Source organism: Oncorhynchus gorbuscha, linkage group LG02 (genome assembly GCF_021184085.1).
Source record: "Oncorhynchus gorbuscha isolate QuinsamMale2020 ecotype Even-year linkage group LG02, OgorEven_v1.0, whole genome shotgun sequence".
In the NCBI taxonomy this organism is placed as follows: domain Eukaryota; kingdom Metazoa; phylum Chordata; class Actinopteri; order Salmoniformes; family Salmonidae; genus Oncorhynchus; species Oncorhynchus gorbuscha.
This window is the reverse complement of record NC_060174.1, coordinates 60,575,697-60,595,624: the sequence shown is the minus strand read 5'-3', so window position 1 is coordinate 60,595,624 and position 19,928 is coordinate 60,575,697. Positions and strand designations below refer to the sequence as shown.

Sequence of the window (19,928 nt, the reverse complement as noted above, 5' to 3'; positions counted from 1 at the left end):
CCGTATGTCCCCAGCACAAGGTGTACCTGTGTTATGATCATGTGGTTTAATTAATCAGCCTCTTGATATGCCACACCTGTCAGGTGGATGGATTATCTTGGCAAAAGATAAATGCTCACTTAGAGATGTAAAGAAATTAGAGAAATAATCTTAAGTGTATGGAACATTTCTGGGATCTTTTATTTCACCTCATGAAAGATGGGACCAACACTTTACATGTTGCATTATATTTTTGTTCAGTGTTAATCAACCCTTTGATAAAGCCACTCATATCCCTGCTAAATAATTTAAGATTTGCTTGACTTCAATAGGATGTTTCCTAGACAGACTCCGTGAAAAAGAAAAACCACTGAAGAACCAGACAAAAGCAGACGTTGGAATTAACCTTTTAATTGAGTGAAAAAACTCAAAATAAGCACATTTACAGACGACGCCCACGACGACCTCCCTTTCTGCGTGTGCTGTCTGATGGAATAGGGGTGACATCCTCTGCAAGAGAGCAAGTGTTAGTGAGCATGATAAACAGTAACAAGAATTGTACATTGAATCTTTTATCCATCAACGTCCTCATTTTAACATGTTCAATGAATATTGTCTGAAGGGCATTGAACAGATTCATACATTTGGCCAAAATGTCTCATCAAAAGTCGCTTTGAATGAGCATCTGCTAAATAACAACTGTAAAAAATACATTGCTGTGACAACAGTATTCCAGAGTACCGTACAACTTTAATTGAAGTCTCATTGCCGCCTGTCCCCTTTAGCCGGGCAATGGCACACACTTCATCAAATAAAGTGTTTCAAATAAACACCCAGTCTAAAACTACAGTTTATGACCTTACCACGAATTGTTAAAGATTTAATGTTTGATTTGTTACATAATTCAATAATGACTCAAATAAGATGCCAATCATCCATTTTTGTTTTGTTTATCAGCAAGTAAGAAACTGCTAGCCATTGGCTACTAACAGCTGAACACCGCTAGCTAACTGGCAATCACAGTCAACTTTGGGAGTACAGACCAAGTAATCGACCGTCCTCTAGTGGCCAGAGTAAGAACTGCCGAAAACGCACAGAAATATTATTAGGATGTTTTATTATTATGACGTTGTTAATGAGGCATACTAAGACAATAAATGTGACGTAAATAACAGTGCAGGAAATGAAGAAATTGATTAAAATGCTTTAAGTGAATGCTGGAATGAAAGAATTAACTAGGCAAATGAGCAATCCATTAAGTCAATCGACACCCAGCTCAAATAGAAGCCTGTCTAAGCGCCTGTTGTGGTCAGTGATTTAAGCAAATAAAACACCCAGGCTAATAATTGAAAGTTTTACGGTATGCATATAAATTACACCGTGTTCAGGAGGCTTAAACAAAAAGAGGCCAACAGAAAAGTAGAATTGTTTCACATTTAGTATGAGACTAGCAGAACAATCATTTCTCAAATGAAACATTCTCATCCCCCGGAAAACATCAATATAAGCAGTATATTTAACCATTTGTGTATGAAATAGGCAGACATGGTGTTTCCCAACGCTCTCCTTGATTAGTTGAATCAGCCATGGCAGTGCAGTGCTATAACTGGGCGATATGGATTCAAATTCAATTATGGGGGATTCACAATATACACCTACTATTGATTTTTTTCTTCTTCCATAAAAATAAACGTTGTCTAAATAAGCTTGCTGCACAATTAGAAAAGGTTGATACACTGCATTTCAAACAGTCAGGAATAATCCAATTCAGGGCTTGTAAAGTTATACCTAGGCTAAATAGAAGTCTTCCAAAACCATAAGAGCCTCTAATAATTATATCAAAAAAGTTGATGCTGCTTTTTTTTTTACAATAATCACACATCTGGTTTTCAAGACCTGTCTACAAAAAGGCAGTTTGTTACTAATTTAACCAGAACTATGCACATCCACTAATGACCAACCTCTAGTAGCAGGCATTATAGGAAATTAAAAACACATCGCAAACAATCAAGCACAAGCCCACGTGCTAGTGAGTAGCCAGCTAACCCTTTAATTTAAAGCCAACGTGGATCATTTGCTTGTTAAAAAGGTAGAAGTTAACTTATGAATTCACCCTCCTGTCCGTCTCCAACTGTTTGAACAACGCCTGGTCACTTTGTCTAGATGAAATCAAGTGGCCTACCTGGATAAAATACTTTCTCAGAATGAGAACTGAGTAGCAAATTCCTTACATATTTATAACACAATCTAGACAGCTAGCACATAACTGTGGCTAAAATGCTGCTAGCGGTATGGGGGTACTGCAATGTTCTGTGCGATACGGGATGCTTGGGAGGTCCATAACACCGATTGAAAGTAAACTTTTATATGGTCATGGTTATGCTGAAGTTTAGGGCCATCCTAAGGATGCCAAATAGCACTGATCGTACCGCAATGCAGAGCGCAACAAACTGAGCATTAATGTTAATTTATGTTCCAGTTTTACTGTAGTAGGGTCTGCTTTTCTTCATTTTGGAAGTTAAAACAAAAACGGCATCATAAGAGATTCGGTTGGCCCAAATCTTAAAAGGCAAATAGCGAGTTCAAACTGCTTGTTGTCAGAAAGGGAGACGTGATCTCGTGCGTGGCACTGAGAGGGGCTTTGTGTCTATGCAAGTGGAGAGGTGCAGTGCACACAGTACAGAAGACACAAAGGAGATAAACCAAAAAGGCAAACGCTCATTAAAACATAATAAATAAAACTTGATTTTTGCAATACAGGCATTTGGAACATCGCACTAATACAAATTCGAATAAATTCAATATAAATCGCCCGGCCCTACTAACAAGTGGACCATCTATTGGTCGAAGGCAGGGGTTGAAGAAAAAATAACAGCACCATCTTGTTTATTACAGATACTCCTGACAGAGTAAATGAGCTAAAGCTTACCGATGCGTCCAATCTTCATGCCAGAACGAGCCAAGGCACGGAGAGCAGACTGTGCGCCTGGTCCAGGGGTCTTGGTTCTGAAAGGCAAAATGTTCACACTGAGTACGGTTGCACACAAGACAATCTAATATAGTCCACTGTAGATAAATTCAGTTCCACAACACATGTAAACGCCCGCACGAGTAGAAATCCACTTTTTCGAGCTGTAAGAATGGTGTTGCACATCGATTTAAGTCAAGTCATAGCTTTAGTCAAAGTATGATATATTTGGCCTTGAAGAGATAAATTCAAACGACCCACTTCGTGCAAATCCGTGTGAATGCATGATACCTGTTTCGTTTCAGAGCTGGGTTTATTTCAATGTTACCACCCACCAGCATGGCATTGTTTATTAATCAGGAACAGGTGCCAAGTGATTCTTCTTTGAGACAGAGATTAACCAAGCAGCCGCATGTCCACTTGGCTGCCTGAGCAAATTAAAACGGGGCGGGGTACAAACTTGATATTGCACCTCCACCCCCCCCCAGAAAATGTGTAAATGATCTTTTGCTAGTATGTATAAAAAATAAACAAACATCTGACCATTTTATAAAATTGTATAATTGCGTGATGTCATTTAACACAACCTGCTCCCCCAAAATGAACGTGTTCAACACTAAAGTTCCGCTTCACTACAGTTCTTTGATTGGTGTAACGTTTGCTAAAAAACATCCAGATAATGATTTATTTTTTTCACTTGTCATTTGCAGTGTGCATGATCATGAACAAAGACAATAGCTGTGATTATTTCCATACGCACCATTTACACATACGGGGGCTAAAATTAACACCTGCTGGTAGATTTTGACATTGGTGGATGTCTCCTCCGCTCTTCCACTGGCTTCCAGTTGAAGCTCGCATCCGCTACAAGACCATGGTGCTTGCCTACGGAGCTGTGAGGGGAACGGCACCTCAGTACCTCCAGGCTCTGATCAGGCCCTACACCCAAACAAGGGCACTGCGTTCATCCACCTCTGGCCTGCTCGCCTCCCTACCACTAAGGAAGTACAGTTCCCGCTCAGCCCAGTCAAAACTGTTCGCTGCTCTGGCCCCCCAATGGTGGAACAAACTCCCTCACGACGCCAGGACAGCGGAGTCAATCACCACCTTCCGGAGACACCTGAAACCCCACATCTTTAAGGAATACCTAGGATAGGATAAGTAATCCTTATCACCCCCCCCTTTAAGATTTAGATGCACTATTGTAAAGTGACTGTTCCACTGGATGTCATAAGGTGAATGCACCAATTTGTAAGTCGCTCTGGATTAGAGCGTCTGCTAAATGACTTAAATGTAAATGTCTATGTCACAGCCATGTTGGCAGGTGGTCAGGGCTCCACAGCGTGAGCATTTCACTCCCATTTGTGAATAACAAAATAGTCAAATGAATGCTGCAGTAGCTGTTATCAAAGTTATCCCCTTTTCTGTTTCATAGCTTGTACAAATTTACAATTGCACGAAGTCAAAGAACTATGAATCTATATAGCCCATTACACCCTGTGCTGCAAAACGTCCTGGCTGGGGGCTGTGAGCACCTGAAGAGCTGAGTCGATCATTTTTAGAAGCACAAGCATAAAGAGTTGGTCTCATTTACTTGAAACGAAAGTCTACTGAAGTGAGAGTGTCCTTGTGTTTCATGGCTATTGACATTGTTTTGTTCACAAGCTTGGTTGTTTTTCTAGGTTTGAGTTTCAACTGCCAGGGGAGAAAAGACAAGGCATTCTATTAGTCAGAATCAATCTCACAGGCACAAACATGACGAGTCGCGCTACCACGGTAACCTTCCGCCCTAAAAAGAGCCAGGAACATTTGTGATATTTTAATTAAAGTACGCGACAAAAAAATTAAATGACCCACATACCACATTACTTTTTACATTCGTTGTAGAATTGTATTTTGTTTAACCTTTAACTAGGCAATTCGGTTAAGAACAAATTCTTATTTAGAATGACGGCCTACCCCAGCCAAACCCCCCCTTAACCCAGATGACGCTGGGCCAATTGTGCACCGCCCTATGGGACTCCCGACCATGGCCGGTTGTGAACCAGGGTCTGTTGTGACACCTGTAGCACTGCCGTAAACTGCTGCGACGAGAAAGCATGCGTATCTTTTTTTGTGTTTTGTTGGTGTGATTTTAGTAGGGGGGGGGGGGGGGGGGGTATTTTGGATGGTAAAAAATGTGATTGCCTGGTAGATTTCTTTTAAATGTACCTGTTAGTGACTGGTGGACCAAAAAGGTAATTTTATTCCCAGCTCATATAGTTAATTTGTCTGATATTCTGACGACCAGAAGGGCCCAACATTAGAAACTCCCATATTACCTCAAATGGAAATGGCACTTGTTTTTGATTGATTGCATACATTAGTTTCCACTGACCTTTTGAATGTAATGCAACATATTTGTAAGTATGTAACTAATGCTGTAGTGATAATGCTTGAATTGTCGCTCACATTGCTTGAACTAACTTTGGAAAGACGACCCTGGTCTTAATGGTTTCCCCTTGTTATATAAAAGTTATTAATTTAAAAAAAAATATGGCTAAGTCAAAGACATGCCAGTGGTTTCCATCAGTGGTGAAGTTTTCCTTAAATAAATGTTATTGTAAATCAAGCTCCAGCCATAGATCCAGCTTGGAAAATGTTTTGAATATGGCGTAGAACATTTTTAATTAAAATATCATTAGCAAAATACAATACCTAGCCATCTAACTAGATGAGTTTAGCATGCTAGCTGGCTATATTGTGCTGTCAGTGACCTATTTGCTGAGGTTTATCAACTCCACAGGGAAATTCTCACACCCAATTCGTTAATATGTCAAGTAGCATTCACCATTCATCAGAGGTGTCTCTAGGACAAGAAATGACATTGGAATAGCGGCTGCAACTTCCTCGGGGGGTGGGTCTTTTAATTGCATGGTATATTCACACATGCAACAAGAGTAGTCCAAGCACAATGTACCAGAACAATTTAGCTGCACCATCCACTGTAGATGTACAAAAGACATGGAGCAACACCAGATTGTGCTTCAGATCAGTGAGGAGGGGGTTCCTAACCTGTTCCCGCCAGTGGCCCTCAACTTGATGTGGAGGGCAGTGATTCCCAGCTCCTTGCACCTCTGGGCGACGTCCTGGGCGGCCAACATGGCGGCGTAGGGGGAGGACTCGTCTCTGTCGGCCTTCACCTTCATCCCACCAGTCACACGGCAGATAGTTTCCCTGGAGGGAGCAGGTACATGTTTAGAACAAAGCATTTGAAATCATACGACCGATTGCTATTGATGGATGGCATGCACTTTACACAGTTTAAGCCAGAAACGGCAGACTTTTTAAAAATATAAAGCTGGGCTTGCACCATTTCATTGTATCCTGTACTTACTTGCCAGAAAGATCAGTGACGTGAACGAAGGTGTCGTTGAAGGATGCAAAGATGTGGCAGACTCCAAAGACATTCTCGCCTTCGGCAACCTGGGGTCCCAGGGCGATGACCTGTTCTTCCTTCTTTTCCTTACCCTTACGAGGTGCCATAGCTGCAAAAGATGCATTTGTCAGTATTGATGACGTCAGACATGTCTGGCATTAGCATCCATTCAAGTGCCCCAATTTGGGTCCAGATGGAGTGGGCACCGTTGCTAAATAGTTAGCAGGCTAGGTCTTGGTTAAGGATGGGTTCCTTTGTAGATAACTTCACCACAATATACTTTTGTAAATGGCTAGTTCGCTAAGTAACTGCAGGAGAGTATATGGACAACCATTAACTAGCCATTATTGCAACTGACCAATAACCAACTGCCAACGCTCAACACATAAATCACATAGCACCACAGGCAAGCAGCTAGACTTGCTAGCTATATCATAGCATATACAACACGACAATTTCCATACAAAAATAAACCATGTGTGATTGTCAGTCACAGCAAAGTCGAGACTAAAAACTGCAGATGCCCATCGTTAGCCGACTACTTTAAGGTTAGCACTGAATTACCACGACAGCAACCTAACTAGCATCACTCAGCAGGTCTCTTCGATTTAATTTTTAAACGTATTCGACTTCAAAGCTGCAAAAATGCACATGACTGAAGACAATATGGTTAACATGGCAAATCATAAAACCCACTCAATATGCTCCATCCGGCAAGCGAAATTCAGGCCTTACAGTGGTGGTAACCGCTGCTTATAGCCAACACCAATGTCATCTAATCCAAACGTCTGAAGCTGATTTCAGACAAATTACACATTTAACATACCAATCAAAGTTCAGTGTATCGATTAAAAGCACAAATGACACTTTGTTCTTTATGTTAAACAGGATTAATTTGGATATAAATTCTGCGACATTGTACCTGTGTGTGTCTCTTCTAAAGCCGAAACAGGAAAGGAAAGAACAAACGTAACCGGGTTCAGAGTTGAAGCTTTCTTTTTCCGGAAGTAGACCATGCACTTCACTGCCATCAAGCGGTTCATTTGAAGCATAAACAGCACGCACAGTCTATCTCTCTCGTTGTCTGTACGGTGTATAAATCAGAAATATAAGTCAGATATATGAAAACGGCCCATTATTGTATATTTCAACATATACATTATGTGACATATATGTACTTATGTGTGTGGATACATATATCTGTATGTATGGGCATATTACTATATGCACGTATATGTGTGACACATGCAGTATTCACATTTATATTACATACACTACATGGCCAAAAACATGTGGACACCTCCTCGTCAAACATCTAATTCCAAAACCATGTGCATTAATATGGAGTTGGTCCCGCTTTTGCTGCTACAACATTTACATTTACATTTAAGTCATTTAGCAGACGCTCTTATCCAGAGCGACTTCACTCTTCTGAGAAGGCTTTCCACAAACAAAAATATATGGAAATGTCTGCTCTACCCAAAATTACAACCAACTAATTGCAGGATTACCGCAAAAATGGAAGAGGCAACTGGAAGGGGGAGAAAGTAAGGAACTTGTCTGTCGGTCCTGCATCAAAGACCAAAATTGGTTAAAGAAAATTGTGATAAATTAAAAAGTATACCAGTTTAATTTAAGGACCCAAAAATTGACAGCTGTGCCACATAGATTGCAAAATATTTGGGAAGAGATTTTCGATGTACTGATTCCATGGCACATGGTTTATGAACTGATTCCCAAAACGACGCTGGATTCAAAACTTAGAATTTTTCATTTCAATTCGGGTTAGAGTTTGGCCAGGGTAGGTCATCATTGTAAATAAGAATGTTATTAACTGACTTGCCTGATTAAATACATGTTTTTTTTTAAACATCCCAGCTTTACAGATTTTGCTGCGATGAGACAAAATCATTAGATAATTTGTTTTGGTACTGTCCACATGTAGCTTGTTTTTGATCGCAGGTCCAGGAATGTCTGAAGAACTGTAGATATAGTCAATCGATCAATAATATAATAATACTTGTAGCAAAAAAATGTATCTTTAATTTGCAATCTGTAGAAACTATGAGAATAGAAAGGTTCAGAACTTTTGTGAAACATCACAGCACAGTTGAAAAATATATGGCAAACAGAAATCCAATAGGGATGGAGATAGGTGGGAGGGGTTGAGTGGATCTGAAGGGTGGGTCTAATAACAAGGTAACTAATGTAAAATATACGGTGTCCGTAAAATGTATATAGGTTCAGAACTTTTGTGAAACTGTACAGTTAAAAATATAGGGCAAATAAAACTCTATGGTCTTCAGAAATAGATGGGATGGGTTGATGGTAGTGGAAGGATAGGAGTAAAAACAAACAAGAATAACTAATGTAAAATAGATTGTGTCTATAACATTTTTAAAGTATGTATAAGCTGTAAGTAGAAGCCAAAGTGTTGTTGTTCATTAGTTTACTTCAATTAGGGGAGGGGTGGTAGGGTTAGTGGAAAATATATTTATATACAGTACCAGTCAAAAGTTTGGACAGCTCCTCCTTCATGCTTCACGGTGGGAACCACCCATGTGGAGATCATCCGTTCACCTACTCTGCATCTCACAAAGACACGGCAGTTGGAACCAAAAATCTCAAATTTGGACTCATAAAACCAAAGGACCGATTTCCACCGGTCTAATGTCTATTGCTCATTTCTTGGTCCAAGCAAGTCTCTTATTATTATTGGTGTCCTTTTAGTAATGGTGTCTTTGCAGTCTCCTCTGAACAGTTGATGTTGTAATGTGTCTATTACTTGAACTCTGTGAAACATTTATTTGGCCTGCAACTGAGGCGCAGTTAACTCTAATGAACTTATGCTCTGCAGCAGAGATAACTCCGGGTCTTCCTTTCTTTGGCGGTCTTCATGAGAGCCAGTTTCATCATAGAGGTTTTTGCGACTGTACTTGAAAAAACTTTGAAAGTTCTTGGAATGTTCCGCATTGACTGACCTTCATGTCATAAAGTAATGATGGACTGTCAATTCTCTTTGCTTATTTGAGCTGTTCTTGCCATAATATGGACTTGGTATTTTACCAAGTAGGGCTATCTTCTGTATACCACCCCTACCTTTTCACAACACAACTGATTGGCTCAAATACTACAAGAAGAAGGAAAGACATTCCACAAATGTACTTTTAACGAGATGGGTGTCCCTAAACCGGGATGGATGTTACTAACGTGCGCTAATGTGACTAGAATGACGTTGAATACAACAGCCAACTTCCCAGGACATAGACATGTGTTATATGGGCAATTACGCTTAAATTCTTATTAATCCAACTGTACTGTCCAATGAATTAACAGTAGCTATTACAGTGAAGAAATACCATGCTGTTGTTTGAGGAGTGCACAACAACAAAAAACTTGTATCACTGGCTTGATACATTCACATCTGAAGGTAAATAATGTACTTGCATTCAGTACTCTTGCTCTGGTTTGTCATCCTGAGGGTCCCAGAGATAAAATGTAGCATCATTTTGTTTTATAAAATCAATTTTTAATGTAGGAACTGGGGTCTACAGTTTGACCCCACTGCTGTCTCTTGCTCCACACCCACCACGACCGGCCATCTAGATGTGTGAAAGTTAGTGTATAAGCTAATGTTCCATCATGTATGATATTCCTGGGAGTGTGTAATCTTAACAAGTTTATTACCATAGCATACCATATCATGTTTGTATGTGCTCTATAGTTATGTACTTGAACATGTATGAATTGACCAATTTGGCACATTTGTGCAAACTCCTGGCAGACTTGATGCAAAACATTGTGCAGTAATGTAATTCTTCACTGGATCAGTCTGAAACGTTGCACACACACTGTTGCCATTTGGTGGCCAAAATCTAAATTACACCTAGACTCCTATCTGAAAGTATGGCCTTTCTCTTGCATTTCAAAGAAGATGAAAAATTTAAATAAATAAATAAACACTTGTCTTATTATTTTGTATTTTCTTTTACCAGATCTAATGTGTTATATTCTCCTACATTCATTTCACATTTCCACAAACTTCAAAGTGTTTTCTTTCAAACGGTATCAAGAAAATGCATATCTTTGCTTCAGGTCCTGAGCTACAGGCAGTTAGATTTGGGTATGTTATTTTAGGCTAAAACTTTTAAAAGTGTACAGTCCATAAGAGTCAAACCTGTCAATTGAAATGCATTCCAGGTGACTACCTCATGAAACTGGTTGAGAGAGTGCCAAGCGTGTACAAAGCTGTCATCAAGGCAAAGAATATAATGAGATTTTTTTAACAGTTTTTTGTTTACAGCAAAAACCGTTTTTTTGTTTACTGCATGATTCCATATATGTGTTATTTCATAGTGCTGATGTCTTCACTATTATACTACAATGTCGAAAATAGTTTTTTTTAATTAAAAAAAGAAGAAAAACCCTGAAGTAGGTGTGTCCAAACTTTTGACTGGTACTGTATATATATACACACCTATTCATTCAAGGGTTTTTCTTTATTTTTACTATTTTATACGTTGCAGAAAAACAGTCTTTCCACTAAATGTTGGAACATTGCTGCAGGGAATTGCTTCCATTCAACCACAAGAGCATTAGTGAGGTCGGACACTGATGTTGGGCGATTAGGCCTGGCTCACAGTCGACGTTCCTATTCATCCCAAAGGTGTTCGATGGGGTTGAGGTCAGGGCTCTGTGAAGGCCAGTCAAGTGCTTCCACACGATCTCGACAAAACATTTCTGTATGGACCTCGCTTTGTGCACGGGGCATTGTCATGTTTAAACAGGAAAGGGCCTTCCCCAAACTGTTTCCTCAACGTTGGAAGCACATAATCATCTAAAATGTAATTGTATGCTGTCACGTTAAGATTTCCCTTCACTGGAAGTAAGGGTCCTAGCCCAAACCATGAAAAACAGCCCCAGACCATTATTCCTCCTCCACCAAACTTTACAGATCGCACTATGCATTCGGGCAGGTAGCGTTCTCCTAGCATCTGCCAAACCCAGATTTGTTCCAGCCGATGCTTGGTATTGCGCATGGTGATCTTAAGCTTATGTGTGGCTGCTTGGCCATGGAAACCCATTTCATGAATCTCCTGATGAACAGTTATTATGCTGACATTGCTTCCAGAGGTAGTTTGAAACTCGGTAGTGAATGTTGCAACCGAGGACAGATGATTTCTTACGCGCTACGCATTTCAGCACTCGGCAGTCCCTTTCTGTAAGCTTGTGTTCTACCACTTCGCGGCTGAGACGTTGTAGATCCTAGATGTTTCCACTTCACAATAGCAACACTTACAGTTGACTGGGTCAGAAATGTGACGAACTGACCTGTTGGAAATCTGGCATCCTATGACGGTGCCACATTCAAAGTCACTGAGCTCTTCAGTACGGGCCATTCTACTGCCAATATTTGTCTATGTAGATTGCATAGCAGCTCGATTTTATTTACCTGTCAGCAACGGGTGTGGCTGAAATAGCTGAATCCATTCATTTGAAAGGGTGTCCACATTCTTTTGTAAATATAGTTTATGTAACAGGAACATTAATTTAGTGATACTTAGTAGTCATGGTAATAAAACGTTCGAATGAAACGGCTCAAAACACGAAACACATTTAATCCAATTAATTCCATTTTTTGCTCCCATCACTTCTTAATTCAGCCATGTTATTGTTGTAAGCCATTCCCACGTGTCCATTTGTTGAACCAGGTAAGGACTTCATGACAGAATCTGTGGAGGGAATGCAACAAATCCAAGATAAATAGCACATAGAACAGTTAGGGGTTGGGTTAGGGGTCATACATGTTTTTTTCTGGTATTTTTTTTTCAAAAGTTTATCAGATTCAGTTGAATAAGAAATCCTTGACCATTAATGCCCTATTTGCAATGATTAAATTAAGGGATAGTTCACTTTTTTTTTTTTTACACCTTAAAGTCAGTAAGAGGGTTCCTTACCCTGAAAGTAGTCCATGGGCCAGGAGAAACTGTAATCCATGGTTCAAAGATTTTTAAATAGCCACTATTGACTTGAGGGGATTTAGCAATCTGACTATAAACTCTAAAAAAAGGTAAACTATCCCTTTAACATCTTAAATTTGTTGAATGGGGGAAAATAAAATAAGCTCGAAATCAGTGTCTGGAAAAATATTCACCATTCTTTCTGCCATGAGTCATTTAGAAGTGATATTATATTTTAGAACAATATCATTTTATTTATTTCACCTTTATTTAACCAGGTAGGCAAGTTGAGAACAAGTTCTCATTTACAATTGCGACCTGGCCAAGATAAAGCAAAGCAGTTCGACAGATACAACGACACAGAGTTACACATGGAGTAAAACAAACATACAGTCAATAATACAGTATAAACAAGTCTATATACAATGTGAGCAAATGAGGTGAGAAGGGAGGTAAAGGCAAAAAAGCCATGGTGGCAAAGTAAATACAATATAGCAAGTAAAACACTGGAATGGTAGTTTTGCAATGGAAGAATGTGCAAAGTAGAGATACCTGCACACTGTCAAATGCATATTTGTAATCGATGAAGAAAAAAACCTGCTCACCAGTTATTGTTATCACTTTTTCAGGATCCAATCTCTTTTGTCTCCCATTTTAGCTTTACCACTTAGAATTGTTCAAAACAAATAAGTTCGATGTGTCATAATTAATGACACAGCCAAATATTTAAATTTGAGTTAGGTCTAAAGATAATGACTCTGGTTTAGCTGTACAACGCTACAAATAATACATACATATATATACATACTATACCACAGCCCCCACATCTCTCTGATTCAGAGGGGTTGGGTTAAATGCAGAAGACACATTTCAGTTGAATGCATTCAGTTGTACAACTGACTAGGTATCCCCCTTTCCCTTTCCATAGTCCCATAGAATTAGAATGAGTAAAATGGACATTCCCATCAGAAACAGTGTTGGTTTGCGTGAACAGCAACTAGCCTCTTTCACAGGCGATGTGCCTCCGGTTACCTGTTATCCTTAAATGTGCATTCTGAGATGGAAACCCCCCCAAAAATGACCCAATGTGATTGGAACTTCAAACTTGGAGATGAAATTCGACTGAGCCTGAACATGCTTCTCCATCACCTGCAAGGCCCAGCCCTTCCATGATCTAAGGGCCTTTGACCCTTATAGTCATTCTAATTCTACGGTCTATACGATCTCTGTACATACCTCTCAGGTTGCTCTTCAGCAACATGTCAACATCAAAAGCACCCAACAGCAGCTCTTGCCATGTCAATGTAACTGTTGGCCTAGTTGCATGACTGCCCTCCAGACGTTCTTTGGGACCATAACGTTTGAGCCTGGGTGAATTTTGATCTGCAAAACATGAATAATTCAGTCAGATGCTGTAAAAGACTAGAACGTCCATTAAGTACAGTAACATAATACATTCTCTTTATTTAAAATAGTCATGCCAGCTAATACACTGACTTGTATTTAAAAATACACCATTATCTTAAGATTATATAAAAGTTAACAATCATGTACTTTTTCAATAACAATAAATACACATATAAGAAAGTCTGTTTTAACCTTTATAGCTAAATAAAAATAAACCAAATCAGCCATCTCAATACTCAGCAAGCCTACGGTAGCACTAAGCTAATAGCAACCCTATAGAATTGACAGGCTAGTGTTAGCGCAGTTAGCTTAGCGTTAGTGTATACCTTATTAAAAAATAATAATACAACTCTGTAATATATAACACTTGAAATCTGGAGATGTCAGGGCATAGAAAATATAAACGGAGTAGAAAATAAACCACAATATTATCTCAGAGAAGCTATGAATCAATAAATTCAAACCAGAATATTAGCTGGCACCATTTCTTCATGTTATTCTATGGGCTAGGCTAGCTTGGCCGCAAACCATCTCATCTCTGTCAAGATCACTTAGTTTTCACTCGATCAATTGACACATTTAAACTTCACAAGTTCAACATAAAAGGTAAATATCACTCAGAACACCATTTAGTCTCCAACATTTTCTATAAATAAATTGATTGTGTACAGTAGCGATGCGTGGGTAAAATCACTGGGGAAGCTAAACCAGAAAAAAAGCCATATTACAACCTAGTATATGGGTTGTGATAATTGAGTTGTTTGCTCTGTAACCTGTTAGTTCATATGCCTTGACACCGTGAAAAATAGGCTTAAGGCCGAGACGATAAGAAGACAGTGGCAGAATAAATTCAACCACACCTTTGTTTCATCACAAAACTGAAATCAGAAGAGCAACCTCTGTCCGGTGAAGTCCACAAAGCACATTGCATGTAACAGCGAAAGGAGACTCTCATACCGCACCCCCTGCTGTTGGCAATATGCATAAACGATTCCCGATGGAAATTCTGGGTGGACTCAGTCCAAAATAATAGGTAATTACAACCCGACTGCAGTCATTAGTTAGAACCATAATATCTAAACCATGTTTTATAAATCCAATGTGATGCCATAAACTTATGGGCAGCCACATCTACAGTGTATGACAATAAACAGGTTTCTGTGCATTTTCAAAATGTACACAAATTTTAAACCTACAATAGTTGTCTACCCCATCTCAATCTATTCTCAAAATGATGGCAAGTATCATCTACAGTAGCTACAAGAAACAAAGTAGTAATAATGTTGCCTAACACCAAATGCAATGACTAAATAATTAATCCCTACATGTGAGATTTATGTATGGTTTTTAAATATGCGATGTAAAAAAAACTTTAAAGGAAAACATTTCAGAGAAATAAATCAATTGAACAAAAAAATAATCCATGTACATTTTGCATGAGGAAAATAATATAATATAATATATTTTAAATTGTCTGTCACGTTCTTTGATATTTATGGGCATACATGACTTTCCCCTATCCTGTTCCGTCAGGATTCAGCTCAAATTAAGCACTGTATTTACTGTTATATGACAGCTAAGAAGACAATTTACAGTCACTCACCACGTTTCCATACAGTTATGAAAGTAAAGTCATCTTATTTTGAAAAAAATCACGACAGCTGTGATAGAAACAGGTAATTTCGGTATAATTTTGATAAATGCCGACAGATAATTTGTTTGACATGGGATCTTTTTGCGTCGGTAAAATGAATTGACAGAAATTGTGGTGGAAACGCCCTTATGCGCAAATATTATATAATAACCATCAGATCGAAGTAAACTTGGAGTCAACGCGATGATATGGTATGTGGTCCTCCCAATACGACTCAGGACAGACACCGTGCAGTTTATTAGGCTACAGATGAAGTTATTAACTTCACAGGGTGGTGAAAGTGCACGATGATCTTGATGCTTCTTTCCCAAATATATCGAGGGTCTCATTCTGGTGACATGATTGATGCTTGCCTGCCGTTTGACAAATACAACTATTCTCGCTCTTATCCATAAACAAGCCTACCCGGCCTGTATCTGCGTGCCGTCGGCTAGAGTTAAAATGCCAGGGCCAGAGTATCTGTATTTGCTATTTAATGCATAACTCGGTAGAATTGACTCCGTAGAATTCAAAATGCGACGGAAACACATGTAACTTTTATTATTCGGTACATGAACATTTAAGGGGAAAAAAATACATTTATGCAGTCATCTCGCACTGAGTTTTATCCGCAACAAATCCGTTTGGAGCGAAAATGCGGATATTTTCTTGGTGATTTTTTAGAATATTCACATGAAAATCTGTCGCCAGTTGGATGAAACCTCGTTTATGTGCCACATTGGTTTTCAGGTTGGGTCCCTGTCCTGCTCTTATCACAATACATATTCCAAGAGATCGTCATCAACTACATGTAAAATAAAAATGAATGACAAAAGTTTAAAAGACAGTGGTTTCTTTATTTGTAAATTAAAAATCACAAAAATATTAGCTACAAACAATAAAAAATATTAACAACAATTGGTTGATTGTACAGTCCAGATGATTATCATTTCCTTATAGTTAATGATCACTACTCAATGTCCAACATTATCATACAGAGTGAAATTCACTGGGACTCCTGCTGAGTGTGTGGGGGAGTGAAGGAACTGCCCAGACATGGGAACTCGCTCGGCCCATCTCTTGACCGTAGTGTCTAGGCTCAAACAACACAACACCCTCCCTGATACTCTGAACCAGAACACTTGTACTTTATATTGCATTGTAAAACAGCTCAAAAGCAAAAGGAAATGACAAGACAAAGGATTTGTGACTATATTACAGCTCCTTGAACAAATTGAAATGAGAGCAGCATTTGTGCATGCGTGGTGTGTCACCACACAAGGTGCATGATTTGGTACCTTAAATACAATTAATCTAGAATGGACCCATAAGACCACACTTCTTTACAAGGGCCCAAGTAATACAAAATGTTAAATGGACCCTCGTATTCTGGAGCACTGCAAAATCCCTCACACAAACAAGGACGGTTCTCTTTAACAGGAAAGTTCGACCAAAACCTTCTTCTTACACCGTGTTGAGAAATAAATACTGTGCTTCTAGGAGAGCATGGATTCAGAGTAGATCATGTATTTGTACATACCGGATTGTAATACAACAAAGAAACATTAACCTCCCAGATTATGTTCATATTATTCGTATATGCATCCATAGCAACTGACAGGAGATAAAATTGAGTTTACATTCCTATAACCTTGACTAATAAACTGAGAAAAGAAAAGGCCCTCAATGTCTCCTGTATAGAGCACCCCAGCTCCTCCAGAGGGTGGGATTAACAGTCTTGAATTTGCAGCCTCAAATCCAATTTCACCTCTTAATTATCCCAAAGTCTTTGCAGAACACACCTGATTGGACACTATGAAAGTGGGCTAGGACTATAAGCTGCGTTGATGAACAACGTCCGAGGATGACGTGGGACAGTGTGAACCTTTATCCAACAAGGAAGGATAAGGACCACTTCTTACAGGCCGCCATTTACACGACCAACTGATCCAGTGGGCTTGGGTTCAAAGGGCATACTACATCAACCGCTGCAGAGCTAGAGATATGTTGCTGTGACCTACGCTCCCCAGGTGTGTTGGTTTGACCACGTGGCAAAGCCATTCCAAGTGGAAGGGAAGACCGTGTTGTCTGTAACTGGAAACTAGGAGACAAGGGCTAGGGGTACCAGTATCCTTCCCCCATTGGAGCCGATCAAAAGATATCCTTCTATTCTGCACTCACCTATTGTACAGGCACAAAAGGAGTAACAAATCAAATGACAGAATGAATAGGGAAGTGATTGAGCTCGAGTCAGTTGAGTTGGGAAAGACCGGGGAATCAACATCCTGCTCTCCTTTGCTCTATTAGCGGATAATCAAGAGACGTGCTCGGTACAGTAACAAGTTGGATGGCGACGAGGATGCCCGTCTCCTTGGAGTGAAATTGCAATATCCACTTTAAGGCCTTTAAAACATGCAGCTACATTTTTCATGTCACATTTACGTTCAGTTTGTAGTGTACTCTACAGACATGGTAGGGTCCAGCTGTATTTAGGAATGGGTTTTCAATATTTCATTATTAAGGCAGTTCCGACCAAGGACAACGTTCCACTGACCAAAACAAAGCAAGCTGGTCTCATTTGGAAATATTACCGTTTTCACTTTTTTAAAATCCCATTGTACTGTGGATTCATTCAATTGAAGGTCTTAGAGACCCAAAGGTGATTTGACTTGATAAAGGTCAAGTATCAGTGTGGTCTGTAGGAGCAGTTCGTGGACTCCAGTTATGTTTTCAGATGAACACAGATTAAAAACATGGGACAGTTGAAAGGAACATACAATGCTCGAAAGAAATACAGACATCCAGCAGTATATGAGTGTTAAATGATTCAAATATAAATTCAGAAATACTTTCAAATTAACAATCCACTCCGGCACTTGAATATCCATTATTGGCTAGTGTATTTTTCCATTACTGGCACAGAGAAACAAAGTCTTTCTCCGCCCTCTGCAAAGCGCACAGAGAGTGTGTGTGTCTGCCTGTCTGTGTGAGAGACCGAATAATAACATTGGTTCTCCTTGAGGAAATGATACATCTCTTTGATCCCTCCCTCCTCTCGCTTTGCCCCAGCGTTGCTGTGTGCATGTGCCCATGGTCAAGACGGGCACTTTGTCATTCTTTCGGGAGAAAGAAATAGAGCAATCCTAAACACAGTTCATGTCTCTCATTCACCCCTGCCTCTTTCCCTTCTGGAGGCCCACACCCCAAACTGGGGTCATTGGGGGCCACTGAGTTGAGTGGGCATGGAGGGCCTGCTGGGTCTCTTCCGCTTCCTCAGCTCCTGGTCACCCCGCGTGGCGCTGGCTGGCTGGAGCGGAGGGGAGAGTGCACCCCCTATGTGTGGGCAGGCTGAGGTGGCGTCTCTGTCCTTGTGTCCCTGGCCATGCTGAGGCTACCTGGTGTGGATCAGCTCCTCCCTGAGCCAGCTGGGCAGAGGCTGGCCCATCTTATAGAGCAGCTTGGACAGCTCTATGTTGTGGTCCCTGTAATGCTCCCTAAGGAAGGCGCGAGACTGCCACAGGATGAGGGGGGGAGAGAGAGAGAGAGAGAGAGAGAGAGTCAAATATAGAGTCATATAGTTTACAAGAAAAATTTGAATAGACCAATACATCATTTATAGTTCCCACCCTGGATACGGTAATTGCCCATTTAAGGTGGTGTTCAAATTATATTAAAATATTAAAATGTTATCATGAATATCTAACTTTTATGCACAGGGAACAATACCACATTACATTGTCTATGATCTGTAGTTAACTTAGTGTGCAGAGATTTTTTGCCCAGATACTGAGCAAATCAGGCAGCGGGCACTTGCAGCTCTGTGAGTCTCATGAGCCCTGCCATTCTGACTGCAGCAGAGAGAGAAAAATCACCCGCCATTACCCAGCTAATTACCACCGAGGTGTCTGTGCCAAAACAGTCAAGGTAACTTCAAGGACCTGAGCTGTGCCCACTGCCCACCCTGCCCCCCCTCACAACTCCACTCTATGTCTGCTCATTAGACACTCTGCCCGATCTGGTGGCTTTCCAAACCCAGCCTGAAAGGAGCGGAGTCTGTCACAGACAAGCAATGATAAAGCAGCACTGACTGTAGGAAACACATTTTTTTCTTCTATAAAATCTAAAAATACTTGCTTTTCAAGGTGACAAAAGTGAAATAAGTGTGGAATAATTTAATCCACTTATCTTGAGGGAAAGGTTCGTAACTTACATCTGTGTCCATCTCGGGGTATCGCCGTCCTTTACTCTTGCCCAAGCATTTGGTCTTCCCCCCATCTAACAACTGGCACCAGAACCCTTTTTTGGGATCAAACCTAGAACAGAGGAACACAGAACCATAAAACAGAGGAGGGGCCCAGTCAAAAATGATGAAAATAAATTCCCAACCTAATCAAAAATCCTGAACAGATGGTTTGCGGCTCTTCGTGTTTAGAGAAGAGCATATCCATTGTCTACAGAGGATGTGGCTGACAGATGTGGCTGTTTACAAGGATGGCTGAGTGATTATGTGGTCAAGCATCAGAGGCAGAAACAGAGATATGGGGGGGGAGCTGGAGACCAGGG

At 40.1% G+C, this 19,928-nt stretch overlaps 2 protein-coding genes and 1 long non-coding RNA gene across 3 annotated transcripts in view; all 3 read right to left on the bottom strand.

The window, feature by feature from the left end:
* Window positions 1-374: 374 nt before the first annotated feature.
* LOC124005694 (40S ribosomal protein S14-like) lies at window positions 375-7,441 on the bottom strand. The gene is made up of 5 exons (XM_046315176.1): window positions 7,288-7,441; window positions 6,324-6,474; window positions 6,002-6,163; window positions 2,909-2,985; window positions 375-489 (listed from the first exon to the last, which is right to left on the bottom strand). Exons 1-5 carry the CDS (start codon window positions 7,415-7,417, stop codon window positions 422-424), a joined length of 588 nt encoding a protein of 195 aa, XP_046171132.1. The 5' UTR covers window positions 7,418-7,441; the 3' UTR covers window positions 375-421.
* A 4,522-nt stretch (window positions 7,442-11,963) lies between these two features.
* LOC123995202 lies at window positions 11,964-14,703 on the bottom strand. Its single transcript, XR_006831791.1, has 3 exons — window positions 14,593-14,703; window positions 13,562-13,708; window positions 11,964-12,097 (listed from the first exon to the last, which is right to left on the bottom strand). It is a non-coding gene; the product is annotated as an uncharacterized LOC123995202 (long non-coding RNA).
* Window positions 14,704-16,186: 1,483 nt separating this feature from the next.
* LOC124005691 (bifunctional heparan sulfate N-deacetylase/N-sulfotransferase 1-like) overlaps window positions 16,187-19,928 on the bottom strand; it is a 36,555-nt gene continuing 32,813 nt past the window's right edge. Inside the window, exons 13-14 of the mRNA XM_046315162.1 lie at window positions 19,576-19,678; window positions 16,187-18,876 (exon numbers count right to left, since the gene is read on the bottom strand). Coding sequence (XP_046171118.1) covers window positions 18,757-18,876; window positions 19,576-19,678 — 223 coding nt within the window. The 3' untranslated portion in view covers window positions 16,187-18,756. The remainder of the gene's footprint in view (window positions 18,877-19,575; window positions 19,679-19,928) is intronic.

Bases quoted from the DNA above. Each gene is read 5' to 3' on its own strand.
- LOC124005694 (XM_046315176.1), bottom strand. From the start codon at position 7,417: ATGCTTCAAATGAACCGCTTGATGGCAGTGAAGTGCATGGTCTACTTC. The intron at 6,164-6,323 runs GTAAGTACAGGA...TGCTCCCTCCAG, and splicing joins GTCACTGATCTTTCTGGCAA to GGAAACTATCTGCCGTGTGA. The intron at 2,986-6,001 runs GTTAGGAACCCC...TTTGCCTTTCAG, and splicing joins AGGGCCACTGGCGGGAACAG to AACCAAGACCCCTGGACCAG.